A 21,124-nucleotide genomic window follows, 5' to 3' on the forward strand; every position below is an offset into this window, starting at 1 on the left:
ATCTTGTCTTTATCTTCAAAGAAATGAAAATTAAAGTCAGGAGATAGAATAGTCACTTATAAGACTAGAAGAACAATAAGGAATACACACACACACACACACACACACACTCACACAAACACACTCATACATACACACATATATGTAAAACGTTTGATGTCAAATGTTTTGAACTAAATGCTGCAGGGGCCAGGAGTTTGGCCTAGTGGTAGAGTGCTTGCCTAGCATGCACAAAGACTCGGGTTTGATTCCTTGGTACCACATACATAGAAAAAGCCAGAAGTGGTGCTGTGACTCAAGTGGTAGTGATCTAGCCTTGAGAACACCACATAACAGTGCATAAACCCTGAGTTCAAGCCCTAGGACTGGCAGGAAAAAAAAAAAAAAACAAAAACAAAAAAACCCTGAACTAAATGGTGCAGAAGAGGGCTTCTTAGAGGAAAGAGAATGTGTGCCAGGCACACGAAGTCTGAGTGGCAATAAAAATGTGAATGTGAAGGTCTAGTGGGCCCCTGAAGAAAAGAGACTTGGCAGAGTTTGGAGATAGATAAGCAGAGTGAGCTTCAAGAGTGGAGCCGTAGAGGAAAGCATGGGGAACAGGAGAAGGAATAGGAGATCCAGCAAGCTTGAGGGAGAGCCACATGGTGAAGTCATAGGAACTGACAAAGGATCTAAGTAAGGAGTTGTTAGCACTACCCACATCCCCAGTGCCCAGGACAGTATTGCGTAGACTTCTTCCCATGGAAAGGGAGGAGATGGTTAAGAATGGGAGGAGATGATAAGAGCAGCAGGAAGGACACCAGGAGGATGCTGAGAGAATTTGGAAGGCAGTCTGTTAATGTCTCTTTTGTTTTAGATTATACCTTTCCTCTTCAAGAGGAAAAAAAAAGCTATTTGCCAGGTGCAGTGGCTCATGCCTGTAATCCCAGCTACTGAGGATCCTGAGATCTGAGAATCGAGCCCAGCCCAGGTACTAAAGAACATGAGACTCTTATCTCCAGTTAACCACCAGAAAACAGGAAGTGGGGCTGAGGTTCAAGGGGATGGTAGCCTTGAGCTGAATTGCTCAGAGATAGTGCCCAGGCCCAGATTTCAAGTCCCATGACTGACAAAAATCCTATTAAATTAAAAATGAATTTAACCAGCTGGGCACTGGTGGCTCATACCTATAATCTTAGCTACACAGGAGGCTAAGATCTGAGGATCACTCACTGAAGCTAGCTCAGGCAGGAAAGTCCATGAGACTCTTATCTCCAGCTTACCACTAAAAAGCCAGAAGTGGAGCTGTGGCTCAAGTGATAGAACACCAACTCTGAGCAAAAAAGCTAAGGGATAGTGCCCAGGCCCTGAGTTTAAGGGCTAGTACCAGCACCAAAAAGAAAAAAAAATTAATGTATTTTTAATGAGCAAAATTAAATACTAAGGAATAAGTTTGTCAAATAGAGTTGAACTTTGGACTACTGAAAAACCCTAGTAGTTAGTTCCAGCTAACATTTTGCTTCTCCAAGAACTAGTTTCTGTTCCTTGGGAGGCAATAATGTTCCCATTGAGAATCTATAGACTAATTCCCAGGTATGCCCAAGGCTGGCTCTGCTTGGGGGCCACTCTGAAACCTAGAGTCTGATAGTTTTCTCCAGGTATGACTTGGACTCTTCCCTTACCTACCTCCCTCCCTGTTTGAAAAGAAGGAACAAATCTCACTTCAACATCCCCAGGTTTTCTTGTTTTGTCTTTCCTGCAGGGGCGTGGGAAAAAAAGATCACAGGGTAAACTAGCAAAGACTTGCAGCCCTCAGAGAACCATACATTCTCTGCCCTATACACAAGCAAGCCTAGTCCCTTTATGTAAGCTCTGGAGCCTCTTCCCTTCAACTGGTTCATTGAACTCTAACATGATTTATAGGTGCATCTCATTCAAGCTTCGTTTACTCTGAGGGGGTTGGAGCTGTCATCCCATTATATAGATGGAATTTTGTGGTGTAGAAAGCTTGCCAAGGGTCAGAACATGCACTTAACTAAGTCTGGATTTCAACCCAGGACTGCCTGACTTCCCAGCATGAGGGCTTATGTACTTTGTCATACTTTCCTCAATTTTCTCAGCCATTTCTCTCCTTGGCTTCAACTTCCAGGAACTGTTTGGACTTCTAAGGTAGAGCATAGATCTGGAGGCACTTTTATTGAAGTTGGAGATAAATGAGGACTGCTGAAAAGCCTAGGACATCTACCCAAGCTATGTAGGAAGAAGGACATTTCAAATGACCAGTTTCTACCCCTGGCTATTCTGGCTTAATGCCTCTCAGGGGCTGGGGCCTGAAACTACTGTCTGCTCTGGGTAAGGATCTATTCTGCCCCCCAAGGTGGCTCCCAGGAGGAGCCTTCTCACAGTCCTAAGAAGGAAATGGTCATCACAGGAATGACCACAGACCAGACATACTCTGTTTCTGTTCTCTCTGAGGATCCACAAAGTCCTCTACGCTAGAGATCAATGAACTATAAGAGATCAATGTGAACTATAAGGTGTCTGTTGCCTATTAAACCGTAGTTATCACATTCAGGTACTTGGGTTTTCCTGAAAGGCAGGCTCTCTGATAGCAGGATGTGGGAAGACCATGTAAGGGACTCAGAGTATCTGGTGCAGATATATGTACAAAGATAGTGGGGACTAGAAATCCAAATGGCTGGACTCAATTTCAGTTTCAGTCACATTCTAGAAGGGAGTAGCTGAGGGCCAGTTAGGGGGCAGGAAGCAGTGGGAAGAGGGGAATAATATGTGAGGATCTCTGCATCTTTACTCCTTCTTCTGTATTCTCTACCTTCCTGTAATCTTTTGTCCAGCTAACTCCATCTGCTTTTCAGCAACCCCTCAAAGTATCCCCAGGAATCCCTGACAGAAGCTGGAAGAGTTTAACCATTGGTCACAAAGTCCACTCTGATCTGGACATGTAGGGCTTGGGCAAGAGTAGAGATGGCTAGCCAGATCTGTTTGGGCCTGTCACCCTATCAGAAGAAGGTGAAGACCCAGAGCAGGGTGGCTCAAGCCTGCTTGGGAAGTAGAGATCAGAGTATTGCAGTTTGAGGCCACCTCAGAGGTAGGAGTGGGGCTGGGGAAGTTTGTAAGACTCCATCTCAACTAATTCCTGGGGGTGGTGGTGAGAACCTGTTATTCTGGCTATTGAGGAGAAGCTCAATGGCTGGTTGTGTGCAGTGGTATGTGTTTGTTATACTCAGAGACACAGGGAACATAAGCTGGATTGCAGCCCAGGCCAGCCTTAGCATAAAGCAAAGTCAAAAAGGGCTAGAGATGTGGCCTAAGTGCTAGAGCCCAGCAAGTACAAGGCTTCATTCAGTCCCCAGTATGAACACCACAAGGAAAAACAAAATGGTAATGTGAAGCCTGTCCTCAGTTAATAGGCTAACAAATTATGAGAACCACCACAGGAAAGCTAGAGATATCAGAAGTTTCCAGAATCTAAGACTCAGTAAATTCTCCTTGAGATAACAGAAGAGAATAGTGGGGAGTAGGAACAGCCCCTCATGCACACACTCAAGCCCTGGGAAGTTAATGACTCATAACACCCACATCAAAGAGAGTACTTTTATTAAGAGAGGGAGCCCTTTAATGAAAGTATTTAATTTGTTGCAGCAAGTGTTTGCTTTATTGAGTTAGGAGATTAAGTGAGTGAAAATCTCAAATCCCCAAGGAATTTTCCCTGGCAGTGTTGGGGTGGGGGGTGAGGGGGTGTAACAGTTTGAGGGATGTTTCATTTTAGGTCCTTGGAGGAGTCAATCCTGCAGATTTAAGTGGCTTTTTGAGTTCTGCTGAGCCTTGTCCCGTGCATATAACAAGGACTGTGTGTGCAGGGTCATTTCTAATGTGATTAATGCTGTCAGGTCAGCTGTTAATAAGATAGATTTTTACTAACTCTGCCTCTTTAGCATTGCCATGAGAGAAAAGCAGCCAGCTATTTGCTGATAATGACCTTGCCTAAAGAGAGGGCTAGGTCAGGTGTAGGGAGTGCAACCCCCCACACTGTGAACAAACAACTCACCCAGATTTCTGGCCTTTCTCAGGTTTGCCTGACTGTACAGAAGAATGACCCAGGCTGGAACCCACCCAAGTGTGGAGGGCCCTTTGTGTTTACTCAGGAATAAACAGAGCTTAGCGCCTTCCAAAAGCTCTGAAAGCAAATTCCAAATCCAAGCTTCTCTGGCCTCAACTCAGAGCAGCCCCAAAGCATAAACTTGCCAGAAGGTTCTTATGAGACACATATGAGAACATTCCTGTGATGTCAAGGCGAGGGCAGACAGAGGAGCATGAGAAGTGGATCAGCTAGTTGGGTCAAACAGACCAAAAGCCCCAAATGGCTCTCATATGTAGGCAGGAACACTTTCTCACTCCATACAGTATGGAAGAGGAAGTTTCCATTTTCTCAATCTTGAATTTGCTCCCAATGAAAATCTCACATAATACCTTCTTGGAGTCATTTCCCTGTCTGATGTGGGGAAGAATGCATCCCCACTCCTCTGATCTTAACACCTATCTAGAATCCATCTTGGGTGTAGGCAGAACTGCCATAAAGCAAAATGAGATGCTAAAGAGCTTCAGTGCAGAATCGGCAAACTTAATTCATTCCGCTAATATATACTAAGTTTTAACTGTCTACAAGCAAGTTTCTTGCTATCGACAGTCCCTGAGCCAGCTACTAGAGAGTTAAAAAATGGACCATGACAGATGCCATCCCTGCTCAATTGGGCTTTTAGTTTAATGGAACACAAGGAGTGGCCAAGGAGTGGCAGGCACATAGATGCTGTGACTGCACAGCACAGGGGTATTTACCCCTGACAGGGAGGTGTCAAGAAAGGCTTCCAGGAGTTACACTGAGCTCAGAGACAGCAGGCAGGGCAGAGAAGATTAACAGTCACATTGAGGAGCAGGCAGACTGTGGCCATACTGCTGACCATGCAGGTCCTATGCAGGCCATGCTGAGCAGATTGAATGCTGAAATTGTCAAAGGACGACTGAAGGAGTTTAGGGTAGGAAAAGAGAGGAGTTATGCATGTGTATGAGAGAGATTATCTGGCTTTCATGTGGAGAAAAGAGGAAAAGAAGAAAGAAGTGGCCAGTTAGGTCACAGGAAGGTTGATGACTCTCTGGACAAGATTCTAGGGGAAAGAAGGAATGGATGTGAGGTTCTCTTTCAGATGTAGCATTGACAAGACTTGATACAGGTGAGTAAGCAAGGGAGATACTCAAGTTTCTAATCTGAGCAAGTAGGTACCTTATAGCTGTTTTTGAAACATAGGAGTGCCAAGTTTTGATGTATTTGGTGATTTTTTTTAAATTTTAGCTGGCTTATGATGAATCCTACTTCTGGCAGGTTATGTTTTAGGAAACTCTCAGTGATGTCTAACAGGTCATCACATTGTCATCAAACTATGGACTTAAGTAGAGACAGAGCTCTGTGAGGGATAAAGCATGTTTTTATTTTTTGTTGTCGGAGTAATGTATAGAGGGGCTACAGTTATATTTGCCAGGTAGTAGGTGCATTACTTCTCATACATTGATACCCCAGGTATAAGCATGTTAATGGAAATCAAACCACAGAAAAAAGGTGGAGGCCTGTGAAATGAGAGGAGAGCTCAGGACAGACCCCAAAACTTTCAGGGATGGACAGAGGAAGAGAAATCCACAAAGGAAAGTTAGAAGGAGAAGCCTGAGAATTGAGGGGGCAGAGAATAAGAGAACTCCATCCTAGAAACCAGGAAGGATGCAGGGAATAGCCCATAAATGGAAGAAAAACTGAAGAGCATTCATAGAATGGAGCAACAAAAGCAAATAGAGGCACAGGTTGGTTTTTTGGTTTTGTTTTTTGTTTTTTGTTTTTTGTTTTCTGTTTTTTTGGCAGTGGGTTGAGAAGAGAGTCAAAAGGAAAAGGTGGCTTATCTGGACAATTCTGCCAAGATACTTGTTTGGGAAAGGCAGGAGAGAAACCAATCTCTTAAAGAGAATTTGGGTTCAAGGGGTGAGTCTTTGACTGTTGTTTTTGAGAATTGGAGAGGTGAGCAGGTTTATAGGAGTTGGCCAGAAGAGAGTAATTTAAGGGGGTACAAAGGATGTATAAGAGATTGCTGGATGAAGACAGACTCTGATTGTAGATGGAGGAGCTCCCCACAGACAGTGGGAAAAACTCCAGGCTGATCCCTAGTATGAGGAGTGAAAAGGGCGGAAGAGCAGATGGCAGGAGCTGATGATTGATGGAGTCCCGAGGCAGGACAGCAGGCCCAGGCCCCACGACTAGGACTGTCCTGTTTCATTGCAGTGAAGTTGTGCATGGAGATTTGTAGTCTGTCTTCCATCTTTTGGCCATCTGCTGGTTTGAATAATCATTTGTTTGTTATTATTAAGGTTCTTTTGCATCTTGTATCTAACCTGGCTCCTTACCAGGCTTATGTTAGGTGCAAGGAAAAGAGATTAAGAATATGAATCTCAAATCTGTATAAAGTGCCAGGTAAAAGAGATAAGGTTCCTTAAGGTCTTAAAGCCTTGGTTTCTGATCTCACCTGCTAGTTATAGAACCCAAAAGAGGGACTATGCTTGTTCTCCCCAAGGGAGTGATCACTTAAAGGCCTTTAAAGGCACGACAGGCTAGAGAATCACCCATCTACACCCAAGGGAACAGCCAAGTAGTGATACAAGGATATCGGGAGTAAATTTGATTAATTGGCAAGTTGGTGTGAAAGAAAGGTTAGGTTAATAACATAAGAAGAGATCACAGGGACTGGCACACTCAACAGATCTCTTTCCAGATGGAGTTTCACTGGCTGGTAGCTTCTCAGAAATGCTGAAAGGTGGGTATCAGGAGGGACCACCTGTCTCAAACAAAGACATTTGGAAAATTCCCTTACTTTCCATCAGGAAAGGAGAGACTCCATCATCAGATCACTTTTATACCAAGAATTATATTTACTGGATTATTTATAATTTTATTTCTATCTATATCCCAGGTACATATCTATACATCTATCTATACTTTATCTAGCTATTTATCTATCTTCTATTATCCATTGTTAGCAAAATTTAACACAAAAAAGTAGAATGGTATAATATACCTATCACTCAGCTTCATCAGTGACTATTACTATCATTTGTGGATGGGTTATTTTTAGGGATTTTTGTTCAGTTTGATTTTGCTGGTGTATTTAAAAAATAACAGATGTCATGAATATTTTAGTATGCATCTCTATGAAATTAGATTTTGATTATAAATACAACCATAACACCATATGTCTCTTAACAAAATTGAAAATAATTCCTCAATATGTTTGGATATCATGACTAGATTCAAGTTCACTTGTCTCAAAAAACCTTTTGCTTTTACTTTGCAACAAAAAATATTTAAAAAGTTTTAGTTTGATTTGAGTGGCTATGAATTCTATCTTGTTATATCCAGAGCTGTCAGATATTAGGAAAGCCAAACGAACAGTCCCCACTCCCCATCATGAAAACATTTTGGCAACAGTACTTTATGCTGAAGTCAAGGGCACCCATCTGTTATGTCTAGCTCCAGTCCATACAATCTGAGTCCATTTGAGCTGTCAAGAACTGTATCTGGTATCTAAGGAGGAAAGAAATGCCATTCACTATCAAGAATTGTATATGTATGTAAAACATATATATGTGTGTGTATGCATATGATGTGTTTATGTATGTATATGTATATAGATGTATGTATATGTGTATATGATGTGTATATGTATGTATAAGTTAACTCTTATTCTATGGATAGAGATCAAAATATAAACAAGTGAGTGTCTTGGCATAAAAGTGGTCTGTCTGTTGATGATGTTCCTTGTCCTTGAGTGAGTAACAGCTCAGCCAAACTAACTTAAACTAGGTTACATCATGATACCAGGGGAAGTTTGGTTACCTAAGGACTCAGCCTAGAAAGCCAGCTTGCTCCTCCTTCTCTACTTTTGATGTCTGCCTCTCTGTTTCTTCTTTACTCCTCTGCGGCTGGTTTCCTCTGTTTCTTCCCCTGGCCAGTCCTCTACTCCAAGGATCATCCCACAATCCAAAATTTTCCTTTCCTCCCTTTCTTTCTTTCTCCCTCCTTCTGCCCTCCCTTCCTCCCTTCTTCCTTCTTCCTTCCTCTCTCCTTCCTTCTTTCCTTCCTTCCTTCCTTCCTTTCCTTCTTTGTTTTTCCTTCCCCTCTCTTTCCCTCCCTCCTCCCTCTTTTTTCTTCTGTCTTTCTCTCCTTCCCTCTTTCTTTCCCCTCCCCATTACCTTCCTTTTCCTTCCTTTTTCCTCCTCTCCCCCTTTAGCTCCTCTTCCTCCTCTTTCTTCTACTCCTCTTCATCTTCTTCCTCTTCCTCTTTCTCTTCCTCTTCCCTTTCCTCTTTTTCTCATCACCTTGTAGCCCAGGATGGCCTGGAATTCCTAATCCTCCTGCTTCAGCCATCTGAGTGCTAGGATTACCTCAATACTGGGTTCCCAATTCAAAATCCTTCAGAGAGCCTGTGATCTTCTAACTTTGTCCCATCATTGTGACAAGTTGGGGCAGGTACAGGAAAGAAAAGCATATCTCCATGAACAGTAGGCAGAGAAGCACCTCAGATAAGTCTTCAACACATAGTAGTGGTAGAGACATGCACTTACTATAATCAGTCCCTTGGTCATAGTCATGCCTCTACTACCAGTGAGGACTTTCAGAATGCTCCAAGGTACACATGACAGTATAGGTGGTAGAGAGTGCCAACTCATCCTTTTTGGGGAGGAGGTGCAGAAGAAGGCACCTATGGAGCTGATATCACCATAGATCTCATCAACCTTTAAAACAATCTCAGTTTACAAAACCTAGAAAGGGCTGATTTTTTTTTCCATCTTCTTCTTTTCTTCTAAAAATTCTTGAAGGCATATTATATTAGGTCCTGGGTAAGTATTAAAATGAATAAAATGGGGCTGGGAGTTTGGCCTAGTGGTTAAAGTGCTTGCCTAGCATGCATGAAGACCCGGGTTCGATTCCTCGGTACCACATACATAGAAAAAAAAAAGCCGGAATTGGTGCTGAGGCTCAAGTGGTAGAGCTCTAGCCTTGAGAAAGTCCAAGGACAGTGCTCAGGCCCTGAGCCCAAGCCCAGGACTGGCAAAAAAATAAAATAAAATAAAATGAATAAAGTTGAATTCCTCTCTGGGGCCCCTCTCCAGTGAAGGGGCTTACTGCTTTCTTTCATGGCTTTCCTTACTCTTTCAAATAAATTCACACTTTAAAAAAAAATGAATGAGATGTGAATCTATTCTTAAAATACTAATGATCTAGCATAGGTTCTGGAAAATTTCTCTGTTAAAGGCCAGAGAGAAGCTGGGCACAGTGGCTCACACCTGTAATCCTAGCTAGTCAGAAGGCTGAGATCTGAGAATCAAGATTCAAAGCCAGCCCGGGCACTATAAAGCCATGAGACTCATCTCCAATTAACCCCTTGAAAATGGGAAGTGGGGCTTCGCTCAAGAGTAGGGTGGTAGCCTTGAGCTGAATAGCTCAGGGACAGCACTCAGGCTGAGTTCAAGCCCCATGACCTACAATATAGAAAGAAAGAAAGAAAGAAAGAAAGAAAGAGAGAGAGAGAGAGAGAGAGAGAGAGAGAGAGAGAGAGAAAGAGAGAAAGAGAGAAAGAGAGAAAGAGAAAGAGAGAAAGAAGGAAAGGCCAGAGAGAAAGGATGTTAGGCTTTTTCTTCTTGTTCCTTTTTTTTTTTTTTTTTGCCAGTCCTGGGCTTGGGCTCAGGGCCTGAGCACTGTCCTTGGGCTTTCTCAAGGCTAGAGCTCTACCACTTGAGCCATAGCATCACTTCTGGCTTTTTTTTTTTCTGTGTATGTGGTACTGAGGGATTGAACTCAGGTCTTTGTGCATGCTAGGCAAACACTCTACCACTAGGCCAAACTCCTAGCCCCCGGATGTTAGGCTTTTATGCATAAATAATTAACTCCCTATTACCTTCTTTCCTTTCCTTTTCTCCTTCTTCTTTTTCAGCTCTTTAAATATGTGGTAACTGGGCATATGGATTCATTCCTGTAATCCTAGCCCTCCAGAAGAGGCTGAGGTGTGAGAATCGCAAGTTCCTTGTCAATACACAAAATATTTTTGGCTAGATGACTATCAAAAATAGACCAGTGATTAGGCTCTAGAGCCAGAAAACTTGCCCTCAAACTCCGTCACTCATTAGCTGCCTGGTTTTAGGCAGGTTGCTTATTCTTAAGAATCTGTCTCTTCCCATTGCAATGGGAATAGTAGAAGACTTACCTCATGTGATCAGTTGGGGGATTATTAGTAAATGCCATGTGATGATGGCACAAAAGTGAATGGGAGAAGTGTTCTGTTTAGGCTGGGTCCCTGGGGAAGAGATGTGTTGGAATGTATCCTAAATAGCAAAGATGGGAGAGAGGACTTGAAGGTGGAAACACAAACCTTTTCTGAGAGCAGGGAGAAAAGTTGCCAATGGACTCTGAAGAGACTGGCAAAATCATGACTGTCAATTCCATTGGGTAACTAAACAGATAAGTGGTTCTCAGAGTAGTTTAGTGGCAGAAGCCTTTGCCTGAATGAGAAAGCCCATTCCAACTTTTCTAGTAGCTTTATCTGATGGCATCCACTTAGCTGGGGATAACCTCACCCTCTGAGCAAAAACATGATGTGCAACACAATGGAACTTTCATCACAGCTTTCTGGAATACAGCTCCTCTGCCCCATCCTACTAGCTGCATATTACAGCCAGTCACTTCTCTAGTAGCTATCCAGGAATGCCCATGTACCGAGCAGAGGCTCTTAGCCAGGTTCCTAAGTCAGCAAAAGGAAAGACTTTTAAATATGGGGATTGGCAGTCATGAAAGAAAGTGGATTTGTTCCAGAACAGTTTTAAATCTTATTTTTTTTTGCTAGTCCTGAAGCTTGAACTCAGGGCCTGAGCACTGTCCTTGGGCTTTTTCCTCAAAGCTAGCATTCTGCCACTTGAGCCACAGCTCCACTTCTGACTTTTTCTATGTATGTGATACCGAGGACTCAAACCCAGGTCTTTGTGCATGTTAGGCAAGCACTCAACCAGTAGGCCAAACTCCTGGCCCTATTAATTTTGGTCTTCTAGGATTAGTGGGAAGATTTTTTTGGCCATTCCTGGGGCTTGAACTCAGGGCCTGAGCACTGTTCTTGGACTTTCTCAAGGCTAGATGTCTACCACATGAGCCACAGCACCACTTCTGGCTTTTTCTATGTATGTGGTACCGAGGAATCAAACCTGGGTCTTTGTGCATGCTAGGCAAGCACCCTACCAATAGGCCAAACTCCTGGCCCCCCAGAACAGTTTTAAAGTAGAGGTCCCAATCTGTCTGGTTCCAATCTCAGGCATGTCTCATCTTTAGAGACAGGGGATTTAAGATACCTTATCCGAATCTATTAAGTACTTGAATCAATTATCTGATGTGCTGTGTTTCATTCTTATTCTATCCTCAACAACATCCTTTTCCTTTTAATTTCAGTACTGGTCTAGAACTTGAACTCAGGGCCTTTGCAATCTCATTTAGCTTTTTTACTCATGACTAGCACACTGCCACTTGAGCCACACCTCCAGTTCTAGTTTTTTACTGGTTAATTCAAGAAAAGAGTCTTGCAGCTTTGTCTTCTCAGATTGTCTTTGAACTGAAATTCTCAGATCTTAGCCTCCTGAGTAGCTAGAGATTATAGGCATGAGCCAGTGGCACTCAGCAATATACTCAATATCTATCTATCTATCTATCTATCTATCTATCTATATATATATATATATATATATATATAATATGCTGACGATAACCTGACTTTCTCTATACATCTGCCTATAAGGAGAGAATGCATGGGATGTAAAATAAAAGTAATTAGCTACTGTAACTATTATAAATCATCATAATTAAATGAATTGGCCTTTAGGTTTATATACATCAGCTCTTACGAACTGAATGCCATTAGTCATCATCGTTGGAATGATAAAAAGACTGAGCTGGGAGCATAGACTAGTGGTGGAGTGCTCACCTAGCATGCACAAAGCCCATGTTCCTTGGCTGTACCTGGTAGCGAGCTCTGTGACCTGTTCTCCTGTTGTTATTACTGGAACTGCTGCAATGTCTAATCTCATTTGTGACTGAGTTATTAGGCACAGAACAGGTCTCAGTTCTAGACTTCCCTCTGCGTGACAGAAAACTGTTTCTGTGACATGTGATTTTTCTAGGTTCTGTTTAATGACATTCTAGCCAAGAAAGAGGCACCGAATGCTTGCCTGTGTGTGCCAGGGGTGTTATGCCACTGCTAGATCTGGGCCAAATCCCTCAAGAAGCTTTTTCCAGCCCAGAGATTTTGTTTCCACTTGACCTGCTTTTCCAACTCTAATTCCCCGCTTTTTGAAGCTAACTATATAATAAAGGTCACTTTATAATGTATCCTGAGATACTACATTTATCATTGTGTCGGGAGCAAGAGTGGAATCAAACTGTACTTTGATTTCTCCAGTAAAATCCTGGTCAATTTTACCAGGTGTAATCTGTATCCCTTTAAGGGCTGAGCTACTTCACCTTAACAGCAATCCAGCCACTCCCGGGGGAAGGGGGCTGAAGACCCCCGTGGGGAGAGCTTGTGTCCCCATCTCTGGGGTCAATACTGAGCAGGTGGAGGAACAGAGGTCCAATCCTGCACTGCCTGGGGTGGCACGGAGGAGGCTGGAGACTGATCTTGGGGGGTTGTTAGAAGATGCACTTGTGGCCGAGAAGAGGGAGGGACTGCCCCATGGTTTTGCGGGGCCAGGGACTGGCCCCTTCTCCAGTTTCCCGAAAACGGGCGGCCATTGCGATTTGTTGCTGACTTGCAATCTTTAGCCCAGTGCTTCCCTTTACCACAGCGTGGACATGTGCCAGGTGATTTTTCTCTTTGTAACCTGGCCTGGCGTGGGCATTGCGTCATCCAATGTCCTATTTGTCCACAAGAAAAGCAACGCCCTGGGGGTCTAGCATCCCGAGAATGCCGCTGACCTCTATATTTTAGAAACTCAGTGACAGTCTTTCCTTGAGGAGCGGCGGCTAAAGTAAGGCCTTGTACATGGGAGGGTCCAATATCAGCACACAGTGAAATAAAGTCCGTGATTCCTCCCTTATTCCTATGGGGTCTAATAGCCGCCTGACAGGCGGCGTTGGCATTTTCATAGGCTATGTGTCTAACTATAATCCTCCTTGCGTTCTCATCTTGTACTAGGCGGTCTGCAGTTTCCATTAATCGAGACAAAAATTCTAGATAAGGTTCATTCGGTCCCTGTTTAACTTCTACTAGATTTTTTGTACGATTGGAATTGCGTAACCTTTTCCAAGCCTCTCTCGCCGCAGCATTTATTTGTAAATAGGCCTCCTTTGCATAACCCAATTGATCTTCGGTGTTTTTATAGGTTCCCTCTCCTAACAACTGATCAACAGTGTAAGGCAGGTTCTTAGACCTATTTGTTTCAATTTTAGCCCGACACTGTGCAGTGAACTCTGTCTCCCATAATAAGTACTCTCCTGCACTAAGGCATGCTCTGGCAAGCCGCTTCCAGTCATTTGGGCATGCAATACCAGCACACGCGGCCTCCAATATTACTTGAGTAAAAGGGGCAGTTGGCCCATATTGGGAGCAGGCACTCTTTAAATCCTGTAATAGTTTAACAGGAACAGGTTGATGGTATACTTGTTCATCATGATCAACTAAACTAGGGAAGCATCGAGGCCCTGAAATATCTTCCCTCTCTCTAGCAGCCTGAGTCAGGTTTAATTGTGATGCACTGCGCCTGGTTGTGGTGCCTGTTAAAAGGGACTTGTTGCTAGGGCCTTTAGGCTTGCCTAAAGGTTGAAAAAGGGATTGAGCCGGTGGCGGTGGGTGTGAGGGGTAAGGTTTAGAATCAGACACCATAGTGGCCTGAGGGTCATCTTTCTTTCCTACTTCTGGGGGGGCTCTCTGCTCCATCCCCATTTTAGATAGAAAATGTAGCATTTCTTCTAACTTCTTCTCCACCGTAGCCATCCGGCCCTCCATTGACTCATCATAACTTTCCTCCTTGATATTCAAACCTGAATTCTGATACTCAATATCTACTGGTTGTTCCCTTTTCAAGATCTCACTTAGACTCTCTTGGGCTGCTGCATATGGCTCAGCCTCAGGTTTTTCAGAAGGGTCCTTTAACTCATAAATTTCCCTTAATTCAAGATTAAGTTCAGCATTCTCATGTTGAGGATCTATGCATTCATTTACTAGATTCCATACATCAGTAGCCTCTACTGGGGTCTTTTCGGGGCCATATACATTATAATATTCTTGAATTCTTTTTCCTATCTGCTGCCAGGTTTTTTGGAATTTCTCCTCTAAAAACCTCGGGCATGCCTCCTCGACAAACTGTAGGAAGCTCTGAAGCACCCCTTTTTCCACCCACGTTCCGTGGGCTTCAAGTAGGTCTGTTAAGATCAGTACAAATGACCTATGGCTATTAACTTGACCCATAATTTTTACTCCTGACTATACACTCTCTTAAGATCCTCTCTTAATAGTCCTACGATGTGTTACTCACCACAGCGGGGTCCTCCACCGTCGTCCCAGATTTTCAGGGTCCCTGTTCGGGCGCCAGATGCCGGGGCCTACCGGCAGCAAATTGGGGTTCCTGAAATAGGGGGCAGGGACTGGAAAAAATAGAAGAGAGACAAACACATCGGGTCCGGGAGGTCTGCAGCCCAGGCAAAAACTGCAGCGCCCCGTTTATTCTCAACTCAAAGTTTATATCCCTTCTTGAGACCAGGGCACTGCCAGGTGTTACATCCAGATGGTTAATCAGGGAACTGTTGGGGGTTACATTCATATGGTAAATCTCAGATCAATTGAACAGGAGAAGGCCAAAAAACAATAAGACAATCAAGCAATTATCTGATGCAAATCAAAGTACAGTTTGATTCCACTCTTGCTCCCGACATCATTGTATCAGGATCGCATGAGTTCTTAAATCTGGTTTTGACCAGTGACTTTTTAAAGAACTCATACCTTTATTTTGTAAAACTTGAATTCAGGGCCTGGGTGTTGTCCCAGAGCTTTTTCTCTCAAGTCTAGTGCTCTATCACTTTGAGCCATAATGTCAGTTCCAGTTTTCTGATGGCCAATTAGAGGTAAGAATCTCATGGACTTTCTTGGTGGGGCTGGCTTTCAACTGCAGACTTCAGATCTCAGCCTTCTGACTAGGTGGGATTATAGGCATGAACTACCAGTGCCTACTTGTTAAATGCTTTATTGTGGAAAATCCAAATTCACATAAAAGTAGTATCAATAAAATGAGCTCCCATATGTCTATCATCCCAATTCAATCATTACTAATTCATAGCCAGTTTTACTTCTCTATCCATACTCATTGTTCCAGATACTCACCCTACCTCATGTTAACACAAATCCCAGCCTCCAAACCATTCCATCTGTAAATGTTTTGTATCTGTTTTTAAAAGATAACTAAAAGAACCAAATCTGATCTGAAAAGAACTATCAAGAATTCCTTAATCTCATAAAATTATGTAGGAAGTATTCAATTTTCCCAGATCACTTTGTTTATTTTAAAAGTACAGTTGTCTATTAATTGCATCAGAAAATGTGTCTTAATCATTTTAAGGTCATAACCTCCCTTCTTTTATTTTCTCCCTTGCAATTAATATTGAATAAATTGACATCATTTGTCACTGTAAATTTCATTCATTGTATCACTGTGGGGGTGGTGTTTAACATGTTGCTCTACCCTTTCTATTTCCTGTAAACTGGGCCTGTTAAGCCCAGGTTTATCTGATTCCTGTCTGACCTTCTACAAGACTATTTCATAGCTGGTGGTGTACACATCCACCAGAGGGCAGCCCATGTCCAATGATCTCTGCACCCATGTGGCTGATGTGCTGGACTATGATGTCATGGTGTTCTGAGTATTTTGAAGACTACTTAAACCACATGGGTTTCAAGCTCTTTTTACCCTCATCCTTTTCTTTCTTTTTTTCCTATATTTTTTCATTGTAATTAATAGAAGGGTTACATGATATTTGCCAGATAGAAGGTGCATTAATTCACATACATTGATACGCTTTCTATGCTGCTGTCAGAAAAAAAACGACATCGCCCCATTTGTTAGGAAATGGAAAGACTTAGAAAAAATCATATTAAGTGAAGTAAGCCAGACTCAAAGGAACTTAGGCTCAATGGTTTCCCTCATTTGTCATAATCAGTAGAAACCTTGGGCTCTACTAGCAGAGATCTGCAATAGAGCAAAACCTGATACATAAGGCCATATAGTATGACGCTAAATGAAAGGATCTCTAGGATATAGAAACATAAGCCATATAACGAGTGATTGTTGTCCTTAATGTACTATGTTATCTCTCATCTCTTTTGCTGTCCCTTGGTTATCTCATATTGTTACAGTATCTCACTTTGTTACCTGATATATTTGTCATAATCCTTTTCTTTCTTTTATCTATTTATTTATTTTGTTTTATTGTTGGGATAATGTATAGAGGGGTTTCAGTTGCATTTGTCAGGTAGTATCACACATTGATACCCCCTCTCATGTTTTTGTCCTCATTTCCCTCTCCACACTCATCATCCTTCTTTTCAAAGTCAAACTTTACTCGGAGTGATTAGTAAGTCCTTTCAAACAGGAGATAGCAAGCATCTGATCTGGGCAAGTGATGCTAGAGAGGAAACAGGAAGAAGTCTATTTGGTATCTGATGTATACTAAAATAATTAGAAAGTAAGATTGACTATAATTAATTATTACTTGAGGCGCTAAGCCTAAGTCAGAAACTTTGCCCAGAACAATTTGTAGTACTACAGTGAAGCCTGGGCCCTATTCCAGATATGCTGGTATATAATTTCATCTAGGATATAACCTGGACCCTGACCTTAAATTCATGCTTTATCATCCCAAGTGCAGGGATTATAGGGATGAGCCACCATGCCTAACTGAAATGTTCAAATTTATTCTTTTTTTGTTGTTTTTTTTTTTTTTAGTGCTGGGGATCAAACTTTTCCCAACAAACTCTTTTTTATATGTATCTTCATTGAAAAGATGATGAGCAGGGGGTTACAGTTACATATGTAAGGTAATGAGTTTCTTTTTTTTTTTTTTTTTTTTGTGGGTCATGGGGCTTGGACTCTGAGCCTGGGTGTTGTCCCTGAGCTCTTCAGCTCAAGACTGCCACCCTACCCTTGAGCCACAGCACCACACCACTTCCAGTTTTCCAGTAGTTAATTGGAGATAAGAGTCTCAGGATCTTTAGTGCCCAGGGCTGGTTTTGAACTGTGATCCTCAGATCTCAGCCTCCTGAGTAGCTAGGATTATAGGCATGAGCCACTGTGCCAGGCAAATACATCTGTTTTTAATCCATCCCTCATTTTCTCCTGCTTACCCCTCCCTACTCTCCTACCCCCCCCCCAAGTTTAAAGTTCTTATCCTTGAGAACCCTTCCTCTACCTCAAGACACGAACTCAGAAACTATGCTTTCTGTGAGCTCTGTTTTTGCAAGCTCTCTTGATGTCATTTGCAGGCCACCATCCTTGGGTGTTTGTTATAGAAGAAATAAACAGAATACATGTAGGCCTTGTGGAAGAGGTGACCCTCTAGCTGAGCAATGGGAAACATGAAATCATGCATTCTTCATGACATTCAGATGTGAGTGTCATGAGACACCTGAGAGCTTGTTGACAATGTAGAATCTTGATCCCTCATTCTAGACCTGCTGATTAAAATCTACATTTTGCTGAAACTCATATACATTAAAGTACATGGAAGATATACAAATATAGGGACATACAGATACATAATGATGTAGAGTATGGATTTACATAGACTGTAGAGTATAAACTGTACATAGACTCTAGTCACAAAGTTACGAAAACTAAAGCATGAAGAGAAGGCTCTGGTGATCCCACTCTACCTTTTCAGCTGTTGTTAACAGAGCCAGTCCTAAGGAATTCTTATGATAGTCTACTAGAAATGGAGCCATTGGGTCAAAAGGCATGCAAACATCAAGAAGGCTTTGCCATTAGACATGCAGTCCATGTGTGGCAATGTGTACAAGTTTACACCTACATGGGAAGTTGTCCCATTGTGTGTGTGTGTGTGTGTGTGTGTGTGTGTGTGTGTGTGTGTGTATGAAGGTGATGTAAAAACATGGAATACTTCTCTGCCTCATTCTAGTTTTGGTGTATGTGCTACCAGAGTGAGCACTGTCCATCTTTTTTATTATTGCCAATATGAGAAATGTAGAATGCTATTTAATTTGCACTAATTTAAGACCCTTTAAATTACTAGTAAAGTTGACCATTTTCTTTTTCATTTTTTTCTGTTGGTCATGAGGCTTGAACTCAGAGCCTGGGCACTGTCCTTGAGCTTTCTTAAGTTTAGCACTCTACTACTTGAGCCACAGCACCACTTCTGGTTTTTTCTATGTATGTGGTACCAAGGAATCGAACCTAGGTCTTCATGCATGCTAGGCAAGCACTCTCCCACTAGGCCACACTCCTGGCCCCGGATTTATTATTTTTTAAGTAAAGCTTTATTTTTAGATTGGTTGCATTTTAAACAATTCTGTCATCAAAACCCAAGTTCTCCTGGGTACTCAAGTTTGTTCCATTAGTCCTTTTGTCTATAGCTGGCCACATTACTCAAGCTCTTGAAAGCAAGTTTTTGTATGTACTGATTTATGTCTCATCCCCCTTGTTTTACTCTCAAAATGTTTCCTCAGCTCTTTGCAATTTGCTTTTGCAGGGTAGTTTGGAATTAGATAATCATAGTCTAAAATACCCACTAACATGAGGTTGATGCCTTACAAATGTGGGTTAAGAGTCTCCAGAGAGGACACCTGGCTCCCCTGGCAGCCCTCTGGCTGGGAGCTGGCTGGAGTCACCTCTGACAGGGAGGTATAGCCCGATGCTGCCTCTGTCCCACTCATCACCATCCTAGTCTGTGATTGTTGAAAGAACAAATTTTTACACATCCTTCCCTTAAATCCTTTCCTTCTCCAAATGACATTTAGACTTCATCCTGAATTTTCAGAGTCAAATCAAAGGGTGAGAAGTATGGAAACCTCACTTATCACAGCAGAACCAAAAGAAATACTTTCCATATATAATTTTTCCACCTCCCAGCAAACCACACTACACCCTCGTAGGTGATCAGCCTAGAATAACCAGGTTCCAGTTGAGACTTTAAAAAATTGTTATAGTATTACTAAATCTGCCTCATCATTATGTTACTATTTTTTTTGCCAGTCCTGGGGCTTGAACTCAGGGCCTGGGCATAGTTCTTGAGCTTTCTCAAGGCTGGCACTCTACCATTGAAGCCATAGCACCACCTCAGGCCTTTTCTGGATATGTGGTACTGGAGAATTGAACTGAGGGCTTCGTGAATGCTAGGCGAGTACTCTACCACTAGGCCACACTCTTGGCCCCTATTGTTAGTTTTAATAAATGTGAGTTGTTCATCTACCACTGTTTTCCTATTTAAAACCATTGGTTACTCCCAGAAAAATTCTTCATGCCTATTTTGCTATTCTTTGAAGGTTACCTTGTATCTAGCATGACAGCATCAAAAACTGTGGGCACAGACTATGACATCCCTAAGACAGATACCTAGGACTCTGCCTATGACTGTAGGACCAATATCCCAAGCACATGGGCCCTTAGGCCTATATCTGCTAGAGAGACCTGGGTAGGGCCTCCTCCTGAAGGCATCGGCCCTGCTAAGCCTCATCCTTACCTCTTCCAGGTGGATAAAATTTGAAGAAAAGGTAGAGGAAGGTGGTGAACGCTGGAGCAAGCCCTACGTGTCCACTTTGTCCCTGCACAGCCTCTTCGAGCTCCGTACCTGCCTGCAGACAGGGACAGTACTGCTGGATCTGGACAGTGGCTCCTTACCACAGATCATAGGTGAGGCAAGGGCCATTGCAGGCATCTCTCCCGTGGTCTCCACAAATCAGGACAGCTCCTCCCACCGTGAGCCCACCTGTGAGTCCATGTGAATAGCCTGTGCCTGGTTCTGCAGAGATCTAAGCTTTGGCTCTGGTGCTTCTCAGGCAGTGTCCCGGCCACTCCCAAGTTTTAATATCACATAGAGTTCTATCATTGAGTAAGAGGTCGTCCTCTGAAATTCCACCCAGCAAAGCAGCAAAAAACGGAGAAGGGCTCCTAGCATGGTCAAAAACACCTGTTGTTATGACAACCTGCTTCTTTACAGGGAAAAATGGATCATCATCTCTAGGAAATTGGCTCTCACTTAGTGGAATGTCAGAAGTAGGAGATTGACTGCTTTATTGTCCCTAAAAAATTAGACTAGTTTTGTCCTAGCACATCTGATTTTGCCAGAAGTATTATGCTCAAAATGCTTTTCTAAAAATAATTCATTTTAGGACTAAAATCACTAGACACAGTACTGTTGTGCTTCCTAGAGCACCTTCACATGTACTGTCTCACTTGCTTTTCACACTGTTTATAGAAAGAGCAGAGACTTCTACACATGCCTGAAGCACAACCATAGAGTACGTGAAGAGGCTGTTGGACTTGTGATATGTCCAGGTTTTCACAGATAGCAAGCAGCAAAGCCAGGACTATTCTATATCCCATGCCACTTTTAGTTCACTTTCAATTCCACTAATCATAGGTGAAACCCAACACCTCCACACTTTGGGTCCCTTCTGTCCCACACAGACTATGTATGCTTGTTTCCCTTTCAGATGATGTTATTGAGAAGCAGATTGAAGATGGGCTTCTGCGACCAGAGCTCCGGGAACGGGTCAGCTATGTCCTCCTGAGGAAGCATCGTCATCAAACCAAGAAGCCCATCCACCGCTCCTTAGTGGACATTGGAAAGTCGGTCTCTTCCACCACAAGTGGGTTGGGCTAACTGCTGGTGGTGATTGAGTGGGGGGTGAGGGGGGAGAGAATGGGGGTGGGGATGGAGGATGTGAGCTCCGGTAAGCCCAGCTTGGTAGCTGGGACTGTCTTAACTATCCCACAGTAACTGAGGTTCTTGAAACCCCTCAGCTTATCTCTGTCTGGCAGACTTCTGGGGACT

At 42.8% G+C, this 21,124-nt stretch overlaps 1 protein-coding gene across 1 annotated transcript in view; it reads left to right on the top strand.

The window, feature by feature from the left end:
* Slc4a5 (solute carrier family 4 member 5) overlaps positions 1–21,124 on the top strand; it is a 101,405-nt gene that overhangs the window by 39,517 nt on the left and 40,764 nt on the right. The window contains exons 6-7 of the mRNA XM_090336660.1: positions 19,820–19,980; positions 20,784–20,939. Coding sequence (XP_090192786.1) covers positions 19,820–19,980; positions 20,784–20,939 — 317 coding nt within the window. The remainder of the gene's footprint in view (positions 1–19,819; positions 19,981–20,783; positions 20,940–21,124) is intronic.

The sequence above is a fragment of the Megascapheus bottae genome, chromosome 7, assembly GCF_031878675.1.
Source record: "Megascapheus bottae isolate mThoBot1 chromosome 7, mThoBot2.hap1, whole genome shotgun sequence".
Taxonomy (NCBI): Eukaryota; Metazoa; Chordata; class Mammalia; order Rodentia; family Geomyidae; genus Megascapheus; species Megascapheus bottae.